The following is a 17784-nucleotide window of genomic DNA, read 5'->3' as shown; positions in this document are numbered from 1 at the left end:
TTGATGTCTTTTAGCATAACATATGCTTTTCAGACTGTGAAAATTACGTTCCAACCAAAGAGTTTGAATTCAAATTGTTTGTTTTAAACTAAGAGACTAAAAATGTCGTTGGACAAAGTAGCATTTTTGGTGAAATCCGAATTAGATTAAAACTAGAATTAGGCCACACAAGCAATTCACAAATTAGATTAAAATTAGAATTAGCCGCATTTTGCTCTAATTCAATGAAATAGAAAACTAAAATTATCTCCAAGTCTGGGACAGGCTGGTTGTCCAATAGAACAGTGATTCTCGCAGTTGTTTGCTTGCGGCGCCTTTAGAAAAGTTTGCCATCTGACACAACATTGAGATAAATATTTTACTGAAGGTTTGGACTCAAAAGTTTATTTAATAATATGTTTGTTTGACAAAATGCAATTAATTGCTGCAGTCTTTCGTTGCAAGAAGTTTGCACATTTCAGGGGATAATAATACCTGAGAGGATTTTATTATCGCAATTGAGTTAAGATAGAAAACGAAAACACTGTGCGACGTCGTCGTAAAATTTAACAGCGGATATTTTACCCACGCGTTGTTTGAACTTTTTTGTTCAGCTGTTACCACCCTATTAACTGCCGTAACGAAAACAAATATAATGCAAGCAAACCGTTTCGACTGACTGAATGTTAACGCGATATTCCAAAACCATTAAAAGAGCAAAAACCGTCCAAAAGTAGTAAAACTACATTAATGTATAGCAAGCGTAATATTAACTACATCGTTTATGATATAACAGCGCATGACAATTGAAGGTGTGATGCCTTTGATCGATTGTGGTAGGCCTAGTGGTACTGGAACTGCTCATGCTACAAAACAAATTATTAAGAGTAAATTATTTATAAATTTTTGGGCCATGGCCCCTGTGCTGGCAACAATTTTTTATTAAAACATCTGTGGTAATACAATGCACAGATGCCTATACTAAGATTACAAGTATGCACTTGGTTATACCGCACAATTTAAGAGACGCTTTTTGAGACATAAATCTTGTAGCCAATGTTTGGTTTTGTGGGGAGCAATTGTTTATCAACCTGTTTTTTCTTTGTAGGAAGATTATTGTAACTTACTGTATTATTTTTAAATAGCGGCAAACTAAAGACACGAAAAATGCGTTACCTTATGGTCGCTCTGCTGATATGTGTCCTCGTCTTGGAATTTTCTGGTAAGATTTGGTTTTATTTTGAATACTGAATATTGCGTTTATGGCAACCAAAATAGATGTAGGCTATTGTTCGAAACGGGCTGATTGTGATGGACAAGTATAGGCTAGGTGAAAAAGTGTACATATGTTGTGCATTGGGTTGTTACAAACTAGCCAAGAAAGGGAAAAGTCATAAAATCGTAGTTAAAAAGTAAAGCCATACAAATGCAACATTTTTGACTAAAATCTAGGGCTGCGGGGTGTATTAAAATCTGACTTTGGCCGCAAAAAAAATTTTAGTCAGAATTTCGAGTCCCAGTCCGACTTCGGTCAAATTTGCAGGTTTTGTTCAGTCCGGGCGCACTCTCACTCTATCGGCTGTATTCCACTCATTCACGTATAACTAAAATAGGCTAGGATTGATATTCAGTAATCCACTCATAGGGGTGTTATATAACTCATCGACCCAGAATTTGTGGTTCAAAAATATTCCCCGATATGATTTACTCCTTTACAAATTACAATTTGCTGCCTTATCAGTTTCGAAATTTGGTACTGTGTATGAGTCCAAATACAGTCAGTGGAAAACCGTATTTTAATTAAACTGCTTTCTTTAAAAAATTAATGGTTTGTAAATATGCACTGACATTTCAATCAGGCCTACATGGACCCCCTTAATCTAGTTCACATACCCCCGAGGGGTTTATGGACCCCAGTTTAAGAACCCCTGGCCTAAAGTAGTTTGCCCTGATTTCTAAATGAGCCTGAATTACATCTTTAGCACCAACTAGCGGAAGACCAAATCGTAGATCGCGAAGGATGAAAGGGTTGAGTGCAAAAAGATTTTATCTGGTAAGTAAAAGCTAAAAAATAGCATATGATGTGTAGTAGAGAAAAAAGCATATCGGTGAAAAAACGACTTTTTTAGATTTTCTGTCCGACATTTTGCGACAAAACTTACAAGTGGTACACCCCGGCAAGATGCGACAAAGTTAGATCCTCAGGTATGTTTAGTGCAATTTGCTCGACAATTTTATCGCAAATCTGTTTTCTTTTTTTTTTTATAGTGGGCCACGTAGGTCAATAAAAATCTAACTTTTAAATTAAAAGTCCAAATAATTTTTCTAAAAGAAAATAGATTAATTAAACAAAACGCCGCCATCTTCTTGAATGTAATTAGACGCGATTTCAGTTTCACATTTGCGCATAAGTTCGACCGAAAACAGTAGGTTTTTTTTACTTGTTTTATGGCGTCAATTCAATTACATAGTCTCTGAAAATGTTCCACTTTGACCTTATTCCGAGCGAACCGAATTGCTTTTTAGGGGTCCGTGCTAACAAAAAAGTTAAAAAAACACTTTTCTAGTGAATACGCTAAACCCAATCTGTCTTTTTTTCACAGGGTTGTGCCTCAGATGTCGACATTTGTTTGAATGCAAACTACCACAAGGGCCTTTTCGGTACTTTTAACGCTAATGTTATCCTAGCCTCAAATATCGTCGCAAAATAGACGTGATCTTATTTTATGAAACCACTTGTATTTTTCATTTTTTTCCAAAACAAAACCCTTTGAACAAAGTTCTTTCTAAGTTTATTGCTGCAATATGCTCAGTGTCTTTTGGCGTTTTTTGTACACAGTTCTTACATTATTAATAAATTTCAAAGCCAAAAAGGTCGAGTAGATCGACAGCATCTTCACTAACTGAAGATGATACAAGTTCGTATCGAAACGTCTTAATCAAGATGCTGTCGATCTACTCGACCGTTTTGGCTTTGAAATTTATTATTAAGCTACATTACAGATCCGTGCATAGTGTACCCAAGTTTTTACATTGTTTGCAAATAAAATCATTTCAGCATAACGTTACAAGCTTTATAGTTTATGTTGCTTATATTAGGTTTGAACGCTTTTAAGTGCGGTCAGTAGTGGTATTCAGTTGAGTTATCAAGCTTCTCTCAGCAGGATTTTTGTTTTGGGGGCATGGAAATTGTCAAAAGTGTCACAAAGGCGTTGTTTAGCATTCTTTATAGAATTGCTTTTAACATAAATTGCTAGCAGTTCTAAAAAATACATAGCACTTACTACTATTTTTCAGCTATTTTTTGGGAAACTTTTTCCACAATTATGCATACTGTGTAAAATGTAAAACTTTATATGTAACTTTGTCAAACAAAAATACAAATTATGCTCTGCCAAAGTTAAATATTTTATTGTCACATAATCATAAAAGTATGCGATAATGAACAATTTAGTTTCAAAATGTAATATTTTTTGGCAAAATAACAAATAAATTAAACTTTTCGGGTTGAACAAAAAATTTTATCAGAGAAATCGAATCATTACTTGACAGCAAACACCAAATAGCAATATTGGGGACATTTTTAAAGAAAAAAAACACACAAAAATATTCAGTTTAAACGTCGTAGCCAATGAAGCTTTTTCTTCCGATAATTTCGCCGACAAAGAACCACATTAGGACCTCGGTAGAGACAAGGGTATTCTGCCAGGCCTGTCGTACCGTTAGTTGGGCCACTCGCCCGGACATGATGTTGGCCACACCCTTCTGCGCGTCGCCCATAGCAACCCCCATCTCGCCTGGGGTTGGGGGTCTAAGCTCAACTTCGGCGTACTTCCAGAAGGTCTGCATTCGGGGAGTTACAAAGGCAACTCCGGATTTGGTCCAGACCGGGATCTTTGCCATTAGCTTTGACATTTTCTCTTTTATGTAAGTTATGATTCCTAAAAAAACAAAACAATTTGCAAAAGCAACATTATTTTGTATTCGTTTTTTAGAGACTGATGATGCCGTGATTGGCGAAATATATTTCTCTTTTATAAACTAGAACCTATAGTGACTGATTTTGACTGAGACAAGAAAGTCTATACTGTTTAGCTACCATTCGAAGTCATTGTCGTCACTAACGTGCATTAGGGCGAGGAGATATCTTCTTTTTCAAATATTCGGTTTGCAATTTTCAAAAGGTTGCAAATTTTAGTTAATAAATGCAATTATTTTTAGGAAAAGGTTTTTAAAAAAAAGCAGAACACAATGTTTAAATAAAAAGGTCCTCGCATTTTTTAAATTAAAAAAATAAGAATGAAGTGAGGACGTTTAAGGACGAACAAATCTCAAACGAACTACTATGTTTGAAAGTGGCTAATGCCTTTCTATAATGCATTGAATTACAAAGCATAATTTTTAAAAACTAGGATTGGGGTTAGCATTTAGGTTCAGGTGGTTTTAAGCTTAGTAAATTAATACATTTATTCATTCTACGTTGGTGATTCGATTTTCTAATCATCTTAAATTATATATTAGTCAGCCTGCATACACCTAATAGTGATTATCCAATCACTAAAGGTAAAATACACCCGCATGTCGAACATATAGAAAGATTAAAGTGTAGGTCAGGGCTGTTGAAAAAAAACTTGACAAAAACTTGACAGAATGTTATTGGATGATTAAAACTACTTAGCTATGTCAATTAGAGTCTTTTTCTAAAAGCTTTAAAATCAATTGGAAAAGTACAAAATAAACAATAGGCAACTTCGCGATTTTGTTGGCTAAAAGTTTTACTGTTTGTTGCTTTTAAACGCTGAGGCAAAACTAAATTTTGGGTCGAGAAACTTGCAAACATAATTAAAAATAGCATATCAAAGGCATAGGACTTTTGTACACATTTTACATTTCATATAAAAGCCAGTCTATTGATTTTGTTGGTAATTGATTTACAGCCATGCAAACTTTGACATTTACTTCAATGCAGAGGTTTTGCAATCTTAGTTTGCCAAAACAACTCTTGCGCAATGGTTTCTAAGAATCTAACAGACATGGAGGCTTTGGAATTTTATATGCCATTCACACAAAAAGTACTTAATTATTACAGTTTGATTTAATAATTGAAAACCATGTTTTTATGGCGCTCTTTTACTTACGTACGTGAAAAGTTATGTAAAAAAACAAAACAAAATAAGACAGTAATATTATGTTTATTATTAATAATAACTTGACCCACCCTCAACCAAACGCTAACCCGCACCCTAACCCAAACAATATTTGTGGTATGCGGCATTTGAAGAAAGTTTTTTTTTTATTAATTTTTACGGCGCTCTTTCACTATTGTACGTGAAAAGTTATGCAAAAAAAAAAAATAATAATAATACCGCATACCACAACGCATATTGTTTGGGTTAGGGTGCGGGTTAGCGTTTGGGTGATGGTGGGTCAAGTAATATTATGTTTATTATTAATAATAACTTGACCCACCCTCAACCAAACGCTAACCCGCACCCTAACCCAAACAATATGTGTTGTGGTATGCGGCATTTGAAGAAATTTTTTTTTTTATTAATTTTTACGTACATAAGTTAAGAGCGCCGTCTTTATTACATCAGGGAAACAGCACCGAACATGCTAAATAAAAGACAACGGTGTCAACGTGCAGCTTAGTTTTGATTAGGACAAGGCATTAGAAGGTTACTTGGTGAATTTCCCTCTTTTTTAACGGCGGATAGGCTGTAATAGTCTTTCACAAACGCAGTTGAAACGGAAAAGACAGACACGATTAAAACAACTACGTTTGACTACAATTAAGAACTTAGTCATGATCGAACATAAAGTCAATCATTTTACTTGAAAAACTATACACGTTGGATGAATACACGCCCCAACTTATACGATATATTACAATAAATAAACAAAATAAAAAGACAAGTTTCCAGCAAAGTCAAAATATCGACCCCACTTTCTGCATGCAAATCTTCAACCGTAAAACTTGTTTGTTGCAAGGAAAAAGCGATGATTTGATCCTGCATTTCATAGTGAAGCGTTGCCTCGGAAAACAAACAAGCAATCAAAGACATAAAAGAAAACGCTTTATACGAAAGTTCGGTTTGAAACATACGAGAGCTACTGAAATATTAATTACATTGCCAAAAAGGGCAAGGGTTATTTTACGTGCTATAGCGACATTAGGAGAACCAGTTGCTAAACGACATGAAAGGGCGCAACATTTTTTATACATGCGCGGTCCGTAGCTAACGAACAGGAAAGGAAGTTTTACGGTTCGTTATTATGGTGTTATTGGGAAACCATTCTTGTGGATAAGCTAACAAAAATAAATCAAGGAGGCGAGCGTCCAAACCACTCCGTTGTTGTGTAGTAACAATTAATTCATTAGACGAAAAGTGTGAAAAGCGAGGTTCAAATAGCGTTATGTTTGCAAAATTGCGAGGGCAGTTGTTGGTTTCCTGTATACGTATCCAGTCGTTCGGACGGTTATCCAACAACTGCAAGAAACGGCTTTGCATTTCTATGCCAGAAGCTGAGAACTTTGTCCAATTTCTCCAAGATGTCCAGGTAGGAAAGCAAGGACGCCAGGCTTGAAGTTTTCCTTCTTGAAATTGAAAGTTTTAATGAAGCAGGGGCTCCCGCCCGAGTCTTGCAAGGAGGACACGCGGTGTCACATGGACGCGTGCTGCATGCGCGTGACTGACCATCTGAATAACGTTGAATGGCATGTCCACAAGTCGAAGAACACGGAAAACAATTGACGTTGGACAACACTGACAAGACTTTAGTGTCGTCGTGAATATCTTCGGAAATGGTTACATGAGTGTGCACTTGCTCAATGACAGGATTATATTGCTAATCTTAGTTTACAGTTATACAGAGGGCCAGTCCTAGCTGCAAAATGATTAGGAAAACAACTTGCAACCAATCCCTACTCCAATTACGAGTCTTGTACGCTGCTATCCAAGATCATTGGAGGGAAACAATGAAACGATGTTAGTGAGCGGTATTTACAGAGTGGCCCAGCCTGAAGCGTGAAGCATTTATCGCATTCTACGTACCATAATAGCTAGTGTTACCGATCCATTTCGTGCTAACAACTCATTCGCATATTAGGCTGCTTTCCCGTGCATGTGCCAAACCTTCTGAAACCACAAGACGTTCATACTAATCTCCAGCTGCGCATATTGATTATGGAATAATTGCAGTTACGATTTCAGGCGATAAAAAAATCAGACAAAAATTGATTTTTTTCAAAATTTTGCAAAGGTGTTTTTCAAACCTCAAGGGAGTGTTGCAAAAGTGCCCCTCACACTTCCGTTTTTTGCAAAGGTGGCCGTCACCTCCGGAATTTTTTGCAAAAGTGTTCCGATCACTTCCGTTTTTTGCAAAGGTGGCCGTCACCTCCGGAATTTTTTGCAAAAGTGTTCCGATCACTTCAATTCATATATAACTTAATTATCACATTAATCATACGATAAGTAGCATTACTGCTATCATTGTCAAACATGAAACTGCACAACCGCACGGTCTGATACGTTATTTTTTTACAAAATAATTATGCATTGTTTCACAGAAAAATGCTTACATTTACAAGCGGAAAACCTGCATTTAAAATTCGGTTAAATTAAACGAGCAATTGAATTTCGTTTAATTCTACTTGGTCAATATAATTTATTTTACTTTTTAGTAGTGATACTATGGTTCATTGTTATAGGATATGCCTGATCACGCGGAATCGTGCGCAATTCATTTTGCGACAAATCGACAGTTACATTGGTGAGCGTCAAACGTACAATGCGAAAAGGACCTTGCATTTCAGGTGCTATTTTATTTTCGCGCGAACGGATCGGAAAAGTTACATGCGTGTCGTTTTCCCAGCGAAAAGGAGTCGCGTCTGTGGTAGCTTTTACATGTGTCCGCAAAAGTGTTAATACGTGGGCCGCTTCATGGTGCGTCCCATGCATTGACAGACTGCTTTCCGGCAATAGATCATATCTCATTATATCACTTGGCAACCCTATTATACTTTATGGCGTGCAATCCAAACTTCAAACTGCGATTCGCGAAGTAATATCGTGGTAACCGGCGCCTATGAAATGCACGAATGTTTAAAACCCATTGGGGTACTGAATGTGTTAATTTAGTATTCCTTAAGTAATTACTAACGGCTAAAGATGTTGCAAGACCGCAACAAGTGTTTTGTCAAAAATGCTACTTTGCACTATGGCATTTTTAGTCTCTCAGTAAATTTTAATTAATACCCTCTGCCGATTGGAACGACTTGTTATAGCTTATTTCATATTCCGTAAAGCATATAGCCTAAAAATACCAATATTTTCTTTTTTAGGAAATATTTGCCATCAACGTTCTTAAAGCAAATTTCTTGTGAAATAATAAAAATGTAATTCTATTTTAAATTTAGTTTATTTTTTAATTTTTAAGAATTAGGTAATTCTACTTCTAATCTAATTTGAAAAAACAAAAAAGGCCCTTATTCTAATTACTATTTGATTTGCGAAAAGTGTAAAGACAGAAATTTGAATTGAGTGGGTAGGCCTACATAGATCATACTCAGTTTAACAAACATTTCACATTATTTTTGCGTCTCATTATTTAAAAACGCAGATATTGCATGTTTGGTTAAAACAATTAAATTGCTGTAAATGTTATATACGGGAATGATCTATTAAACGTATGTTGCCAAGTCGTTTGAATGCTTACGAAAGATGCATTGAAGATGTATAGTTTCCAATATTTCCAACTTTCATATAGAAAGAAAACAGGAACACATCATTAAACTGGTCTTGCGAAACCGGTTAATGGTTTGTAGTTTTCATTACTGTACTGTAAACAAAGCCACGTTATTGAAAGGATCTTGGAAAACCCGTCAAATTTTTCAAATTTTCCATGAAGGCATAAACAGGAACACATCATTAAACTGGTCTTGCGAAACCGGTTAATGGTTTGTAGTTTTCATTACTGTACTGTAAACAAAGCCACGTTATTGAAAGGATCTTGGAAAACCCGTCAAATTTCTCAAATTTCCCATGAAGGCATAAACAGGAACTCTTCGTTAAGCGGTTTGGGGACCTGCCAATTGTTTTCAGTTTATTTTTGTTTTTCCATACTGCTACAAACGCGAACGATTTAACAAACCGGTTTTGGGAAAACTGTCAAATGTTTCCAACTTCCATCGAAAGCATAAAAACAGGAACACATCAGTAAATTGGTCTTGCGAAATATGTTGCAGGTTTACACTTCCATAGATAATGTTAATGGCAAATCTAAACCAAATATGGCCAAATAACAGATTGTCATATAATGAGGTGACAATTAATAATGCCGCTAAGTGTTTGTTTAGAAAATAACTTAAACTTTAGGATCAATGACAGTGTTTTGGTCGCTTTTTTCGGCGATATAAGTACTAAACTAATGTATGAGTAATGATTAATATAGCCCAAAGAGCGTTCATTAACTGCCACTGTATTTTTAGTCACATTTTATTTTCCTTTGGCGGTTAAATTGAGCCTTGAAAGCTTTCCGAAATGAAATCACAAAAAAACTTTCGACACGTTTCGCGCCATCGCAAGTTGTGTTTTCGCGCTCAATGTCTGTTACGTCACAAACCAAGTGCACGCGTGAGTAATTGTGACGCGGCGATTCTGCGAAAAACGCCCATGACCAAGTTAAAAGGGGTTACATCCTGTTCTTGCAACTACTTTAATTATTTCCGTGAAAATGTGACTTTTTGTAACAGAACCGGCTGAAATATAAGAATTTTGTGATAGAACCGGCCAGAAATAAAATTTGAATCCCACCACTGAGCAGCAGTAACTATTTTTAACGGCACACGTGTCAGTCGCGACACTTATGCAACAAAACGCGCATTAGCGAGTAACGTTATAGAACAATGCAAGCGAAACCGCAAAGACAATGCGCCATTTGTTTAACGTTGCTTCCCTGTGTGACGTGCAAAACAACGATTTCGCCAGTCTGTCGATGCCTATAACGTTTGCTTTTCACGCCGGAAGGTGTGCTAATCAAGGGATCAGTTTGTCACGGTGGCGCCTGGGCAGATTTAGGGGGAGGGGTGGTGCATGAGGCTATGCAATCCCGTCCCTCGAACTGTATTTTTTTTAAGAATTTTACTTTGTAAATCCTATAATTTTCTGCCGGTTTTTTCAATGTTTTTGACTATTTAAAAAATCTATTTGGCCCATAGGTTGAACATGGGACGTGGCGTTATTTTGCACAATGTGCGCAAAAATGTGCACGCCAAAATGTGCAAAAAATGTGAGTAGATTATTCTTTTAATGACGTCACGTCATGACGTAACTTTGTCATTCATGAAACAAATTCATGCCCTTCCATAACATAAAAGGGGATTTGCCCCTAGCAATTGGTCAATTTCCTGATTCTACAAACATCCTGGTGCAAACTAGTAAAAAAAAAATCGCAAATTCTCCCAAAAAATTTTATTGCACGCCCGCTAGCCTTAAATGCTGCTAGTTTGGGAGGTTGCATTTGAATAGCTGTATGACGTGTTGTTTATCGTTATTTGCCATTGGTAGAACGGCTTAACTCTCAAGACAATTATATGTCGAACGATATTAGTGGTTCCTAGCAATATGTAAGTGTTGCTGTATTTTTGTTATTTATTTGAATATCTATAGTCGTACGGGCTTTGAAAAAGGAACTTTGGAAATTTATTTTGTTGTATAGCAACGAGCTTCGCGCTTATATAGTCGTTCCCCACTGTAGGTTAGTTTTATTGAGGTAATCTAAAACATGTTTTATTCAATAAATCTGCTCTTCTACAGTCGGCCATATCTTCACAGAAAATGTTTAACTTTTTTTTATCTTAGGAAAACATAATTCCGACTTAAACATGTTCAAGTTCGGAAATGTGTCATTTCTAAGGCGCGTATATGTTTTTATTGGGTAATTTGGCGATACCAAACGAACCCCTTAATATTATTTGGGCATTCATGCATAGATACGCTGCTGGCGTTTTTCGCACAAAAATGAAGGATTGCAACATAGCTTTATCGGGAACGAAACGAGAAATGCTAAACAGACAAGTTTCACAGTGCCTTGGTAGAGCAATAAACAAGGTGAAGCCAAAGCACTAAGCTATAATATTTCGAAAGTGATTAGGTAATGCGGAGAGTTTCAATCCAAGCGAGCTATTGTGACTGTTTAGACAACACCGGATGTCTCCGTTGCATCAAGCTTTGTGTCTCTAACGCAGCAAAAACGATACTCTGTCATCATTGAAAACCGAGAGGTAGTGACCTGAAAGGTGATTTATTGTGCATTGTACCAAGGGGTAACTCCCTGGTTTCATTTCACGGTGTAGACTGGTATAAATTTGACTGGAGCTGGGTCTAATATTCGCAGATCATCTTCAGAGCTTCGAGCCTTCAAAAAGAGCAAGAACAACATTGGACAGGCCAGACTTGGACAACTAGATTTATTTTAGTTTTTCCAAATTATATTAGAATTAGAATTAGATCATTTTAAGTTTTCTCGAATTAGGTTAGAATTAGAATTACCGAATTCTTAAAAAAAATCGAGTTTAAACAAGAATTTGAACTAGAATTACATTTAATTATTTACAGTCAATTTCATCTAAATCGACAAGTGTTCTACTAAGAATATGAATGGTCAATATATTTGTGCTAATTTTGATGTCTTTTAGCATAACATATGCTTTTTCAGACTGTGAAAAAACGTTCCAACCAAAGAGTTTGAATTCAAATTGTTTGTTTTAAACTAAGAGACTAAAAATGTCGTTGGACAAAGTAGCATTTTTGGTGAAATCCGAATTAGATTAAAACTAGAATTAGAGCACACAAGCAATTCACAAATTAGATTAAAATTAGAATTAGCCGCATTTTGCTCTAATTCAATGAAATAGAAAACTAAAATTATCTTCAAGTCTGGGACAGGCTGGTTGTCCAATAGAACAGTGATTCTCGCAGTTGTTTGCTTGCGGCGCCTTTAGAAAAGTTTGCCATCTGACACAACATTGAGATAAATATTTTACTGAAGGTTTGGACTCAAAAGTTTATTTAATAATATGTTTGTTTGACAAAATGCAATTAATTGCTGCAGTCTTTCGTTGCAAGAAGTTTGCACATTTCAGGGGATAATAATACCTGAGAGGATTTTATTATCGCAATTGAGTTAAGATAGAAAACGAAAACACTGTGCGACGTCGTCGTAAAATTTAACAGCGGATATTTTACCCACGCGTTGTTTGAACTTTTTTGTTCAGCTGTTACCACCCTATTAACTGCCGTAACGAAAACAAATATAATGCAAGCAAACCGTTTCGACTGACTGAATGTTAACGCGATATAACCGTCCAAAAGTAGTAAAACTACATTAATGTATAGCAAGCGTAATATTAACTACATCGTTTATGATATAACAGCGCATGACAATTGAAGGTGTGATGCCTGTGATCGATTGTGGTAGGCCTAGTCGTACTGGAACTGCTCATGCTACAAAACAAATTATTAAGAGTAAATTATTTATAAATTTTGGGGCCATGGCCCCTGTGCTGGCAACATTTGTTTACTAAAACATCTGTGGTAATACAATGCTCAGATGCCTATACTAAGATTACAAGTATGCACTTGGTTATACCGCACAATTTAAGAGACGCTTTTTGAGACATAAATCTTGTAGCCAATGTTTGGTTTTGTGGGGAGCAATCGTTTATCAACCTGTTTTTTCTTTGTAGGAAGATTATTGTAACTTACTGTATTATTTTTAAATAGCGGCAAACTTAAGACACGAAAAATGCGTTACCTTATGGTCGCTCTGCTGATATGTGTCCTCGTCTTGGAATTTTCTGGTAAGATTTGGTTTTATTTTGAATACTGAATATTGCGTTTATGGCAACCAAAATAGATGTAGGCTATTGTTCGAAACGGGCTGATTGTGATGGCAAATTATAGGCTAGGTGAAAAAGTGTACATATGTTGTGCATTGGGTTGTTACAAACTAGCCAAGAAAGGAAAAAGTCATAAAATCGTAGTTAAAAAGCAAAGCCATACAAATGCAACATTTTTGACTAAAATCCAGGGCTGTGGGGTGCATTAAAATCTGACTTCGGCCGCAAAAAAAAATTTTAGTCAGAATTTTGAGTCCCAGTCCGACTTCGGTCAAATTTGCAGGTTTTGTTCAGTCCGGGGCGCACTCTCACTCTATCGGCTGTATTCCACTCATTCACGTATAACTTAAAATAGGCTAGGATTGATATTCAGTAATCCACTCATAGGGGTGTTATATAACTCATCGACCCAGAATTTGTGGTTCAAAAATATTCCCCGATATGATTTACTCCTTTACAAATTACAATTTGCTGCCTTACCAGTTTCGAAATTTGGTACTGTGTATGAGTCCAAATACAGTCAGTGGAAAACCGTATTTTAATTAAACTGCTTTCTTTAAAAAATTAATGGTTTGTAAATATGCACTGACATTTCAATCAGGCCTACAGGGACCCCCTTAATCTAGTTCACATACCCCCGAGGGGTTTATGAACCCCAGTTTAAGAACCCCTGGCCTAAAGTAGTTTGCCCTGATTTCTAAATGAGCCTGAATTACATCTTTAGCACCAACTAGCGGAAGACCAAATCGTAGATCGCGAAGGATGAAAGGGTTGAGTGCAAAAAGGTTTTATCGGGTAAGTAAAAGCTAAAAAATAGCATATGATGTGTAGTAGAGAAAAAAGCATATCGGTAAAAAAACGACTTTTTTAGATTGTCTGTCCGACATTTTGCGACAAAACTTTCAAGTGGTACACCCCGGCAAGATGTGACAAAGTTAGATTCTCAGGTATGTTTAGTCCAATTTGCTCGACAATTTTATCGCAAATCTGATTTCTTTCTTTTTTTATAGTGGGCCACGTAGGTCAATAAAAATCTAACTTTTAAATTAAAAGTCCAAATAGTTTTTCTAAAAGAAAATGGATTAATTAAACAAAACGCCGCCATCTTCTTGAATGTAATTAGACGCGATTTCAGTTTCACATTTGCGCATAAGTTCGACCGAAAACAGTAGGTTTTTTTTACTTGTTTTATGGCGTCAATTCAATTACATAGTCTCTGAAAATGTTCCACTTTGACCTTATTCCGAGCGAACCGAATTGCTTTTTAGGGGTCCGTGCTAACAAAAAATTTAAAAAAACACTTTTCTAGTGAATACGCTAAACCCAATCTGTCTTTTTTTCACAGGGTTGTGCCTCAGATGTCGACATTTGTTTGAATGCAAACTACCACAAGGGCCTTTTCGGTACTTTTAACGCTAATGTTATCCTAGCCTCAAATATCGTCGCAAAATAGACGTGATCTTATTTTATGCAACCACTTGTATTTTTCATTTTTTTCCAAAACAAAACCCTTTGAAGAAAGTTTCTTTCTAAGTTTATTGCTGCAATATGCTCAGTGTCTTTTGGCGTTTTTTATACACAGTTTTTACATTAATAATAAATTTCAAAGCCAAAAAGGTCGAGTAGATCGACAGCATCTTCACTAACTGAAGATGATACAAGTTCGTATCGAAACGTCTTAATCAAGATGCTGTCGATCTACTCGACCTTTTTGGCTTTGAAATTTATTATTAAGCTACATTACAGATCCGTACATAGTGTACCCAAGTTTTTACATTGTTTGCAAATAAAATCATTTCAGCATAACGTTACAAGCTTTATAGTTTATGTTGCTTATATTAGGTTTGAACGCTTTTAAACGCTTTTAAGTGCGGTCAGTCGTGGTAATCAGTTGAGTTATCAAGCTTCTCTCAGCAGGATTTTTGTTTTGGGGGCATGGAAATTGTCAAAAGTGTCACAAAGGCGTTGTTTAGCATTCTTTATAGAATTGCTTTTAACATAAATTTGCTAGCAGTTCTAAAAATTACATAGCACTTACTACTATTTTTCAGTTATTTTTTTGAAAACTTTTTCCACAATTATGCATACTGTGTAAAATGTAAAACTTTATATGTAACTTTGTCAAACAAAAAAACAAATTATGCTCTGCCAAAGTTGAATATTTTATTGTCACATAATCGTAAAAGTATGCGATAATGAACTATTTAGTTTCAAAATGTAATATTTTTTGGCAAAATAACAAATAAATTAAACTTTTCGGGTTGAACAAAAAATTTTATCAGAGAAATCGAATCATTACTTGACAGCAAAACACCAAATAGCGATATTGGGGAAATTTTTAAAGAAAAAAAACACACAAAAATATCCAGTTTAAACGTCGTAGCCAATGAAGCTTTTTCTTCCGATAATTTCGCCGACAAAGAACCACATTAGGACCTCGGTAGCGACAAGGGTATTCTGCCAGGCCTGTCGTACCGTGAGTTGGGCCACTCGCCCGGACATGATGTTGGCCACACCCTTCTGCGCGTCGCCCATAGCAACCCCCATCTCGCCTGGGGTTGGGGGTCTAAGCTCAACTTTGGCGTACTTCCAGAAGGTCTGCATTCTGGGAGTTACAAAGGCAACTCCGGATTTGGTCCAGACCGGGATCTTTGCCATTAGCTTTGACATTTTCTCTTTTATGTAAGTTATGATTCCTAAAAAAACAAAACAATTTGCAAAAGCAACATTATTTTGTATTCGTTTTTTAGAGACTGATGATGCCGTGATTGGCGAAATATATTTCTCTATTATAAACTAGAACCTATAGTGACTGATTTTGACTGAGACAAGAAAGTCTATACTGTTTAGCTACCATTCGAAGTCATTGTCGTCACTAACGTGCATTAGGGTGAGGAGATATCTTCTTTTTCAAATATTCGGTTTGCAATTTTCAAAAGGTTGCAAATTTTAGTTAATAAATGCAATTATTCTTAGGAAAAGGTTTTTTAAAAAAAAGCAGAACACAATGTTTAAATAAAAAGGTCCTCGCATTTTTTAAATTAAAAAAATAAGAATGAAGTGAGGACGTTTAAGGACGAACAAATCTCAAACGAACTACTATGTTTGAAAGTGGCTAATGCCTTTCTATAATGCATTGAATTACAAAGCATTATTTTTAAAAACTAGGATTGGGGTTAGCATTTAGGTTCAGGTGGTTTTAAGCTTAGTAAATTAATACATTTATTTATTCTACGTTGGTGATTCGATTTTCTAATCATCTTAAATTATATATTAGTCAGCATGCATACACCTAATAGTGATTATCCAATCACTTAAAGTAAAATACACCCGCTTGTGGAACATATAGAAAGATTAAAGTGTAAGTCAGGGCTGTAAAAAAAAAACTTGACAGAACGCTATTGCAATATTAAAACTACTTAGCTATGTCAATTAGAGTGTTTTCCTAAAAGCTTTAAAATCAATTGGAAAAGTACAAAATAAACAATAGGCAACTTCGCGATTTTGTTGGCTAAAAGTTTTACTGTTTGTTGCTTTTAAACGCTGTGGCAAAACTAAATTTTGGGTCGAGAAACTTGCAAACATAATTAAAAATAGCATATCAAAGGCATAGGACTTTTGTACACATTTTACATTTCATATAAAAGCCAGTCTATTGATTTTGTTGGTAATTGATTTACAGCCATGCAAACTTTGACATTTACTTCAATGCAGAGGTTTTGCAATCTTAGTTTGCCAAAACAACTCTTGCGCAATGGTTTCTAAGATGCTAACAGACATGGAGGCTTTGGAATTTTATATGCCATTCACACAAAAAGTACTTAATTATTACAGTTTGATTTAATAATTGAAAACCATGTTTTTATGGCGCTCTTTTACTTATGTACGTGAAAAGTTATGTAAAAAAACAAAACAAAATAAGACAGTAATATTATGCTTATTATTAATAATAACTTGACCCACCCTCAACCAAACGCTAACCCGCACCCTAACCCAAACAATATGCGTTGTGGTATACGGCATTTGAAAAAAGTTTTTTTTTTTATTAATTTTTACGTACATAAGTTAAGAGCGCCGTCTTTATTACATCAGGGAAACAGCACCGAACATGCTAAAATAAAAGACAACGGTGTCAACGTGCAGCTTAGTTTTGATTAGGACAAGGCATTAGAAGGTTACTTGGTGAATTTCCCTCTTTTTTAACGGCGGATAGGCTGTAATAGTCTTTCACAAACGCAGTTGAAACGGAAAAGACAGACACGATTAAAACAACTACGCTTGACTACAATTAAGAACTTAGTCATGATCGAACATAAAGTCAATCATTTTACTTGAAAAACTATACACGTTGGATGAATACACGCCCCAACTTATACGATATATTACAATAAATAAACAAACTGAAAACACAAGTTTCCAGCAAAGTCAAAATCTCGACCCCACTTTCTGTCACACGCGTTTTCACAACGTTCCAAACGCGATCGAAAATAAAATGCCATTGTGCGCTATTATGTCTATCTGAAACCGAATTGTTTGTATTTTTTTATTTCAGAAAGTTGTGAGTAACTGGTACTTAAATATAAATGTAAATGATAACACCGACAACATAATTTATCCTAAACGATATTTAAACAATAAAATCTACCAACCCATAAACCGCTGGCAAATGGGCCGCCATTTTATATCTTGAAGACAGTAGGCATTTTAGTCAACTGTTGTTTACATTTACAAGTTGGCAACAAAACGTGTCATAGTTGCGAAAATTATTTATTATTAGTTAATTGTTTTAAGATTAATTTTGATGTTGGTTATACATTTTGCCATACATAGAGGCCTTTTCATAAATTAACCTTTATTTTTGTTGCATTGTATGTAAAGTTATCTCATATGTCACTATGTGACAT

At 35.6% G+C, this 17784-nt stretch overlaps 1 protein-coding gene, 1 long non-coding RNA gene and 1 pseudogene across 2 annotated transcripts; 1 reads left to right on the top strand and 2 right to left on the bottom strand.

Annotated features, from left to right (window-relative positions):
• Positions 1-3594: 3594 nt before the first annotated feature.
• LOC146137539 (ATP synthase F(0) complex subunit g, mitochondrial pseudogene) lies at positions 3595-3894 on the bottom strand (annotated as a pseudogene).
• Positions 3895-11452: 7558 nt separating this feature from the next.
• LOC146137538 (uncharacterized) lies at positions 11453-15572 on the top strand. Its single transcript, XR_014501398.1, has 4 exons — positions 11453-12841; positions 13605-13675; positions 13752-13827; positions 14226-15572. It is a non-coding gene; the product is annotated as an uncharacterized LOC146137538 (long non-coding RNA).
• On the bottom strand, positions 15025-15602 carry LOC146137537 (ATP synthase F(0) complex subunit g, mitochondrial-like). The gene has a single exon (XM_083393397.1). The coding sequence runs from the start codon at positions 15548-15550 to the stop codon at positions 15251-15253; it is 300 nt and encodes a 99-aa protein (XP_083249523.1). The 5' UTR covers positions 15551-15602; the 3' UTR covers positions 15025-15250.
• Positions 15603-17784: the final 2182 nt, after the last annotated feature.

Source organism: Ascidiella aspersa, chromosome 7 (assembly GCF_963924565.1).
Source record: "Ascidiella aspersa chromosome 7, kaAscAspe10.2, whole genome shotgun sequence".
Taxonomy (NCBI): Eukaryota; Metazoa; Chordata; class Ascidiacea; order Phlebobranchia; family Ascidiidae; genus Ascidiella; species Ascidiella aspersa.
Note: the sequence above shows the minus strand (reverse complement) of the source record. Positions and strands in the feature narration are given on the sequence as shown.

Coding starts and splice junctions, on each gene's coding strand:
- LOC146137537 (XM_083393397.1), bottom strand. CDS start 15,550: ATGTCAAAGCTAATGGCAAAGATCCCGGTCTGGACCAAATCCGGAGTT.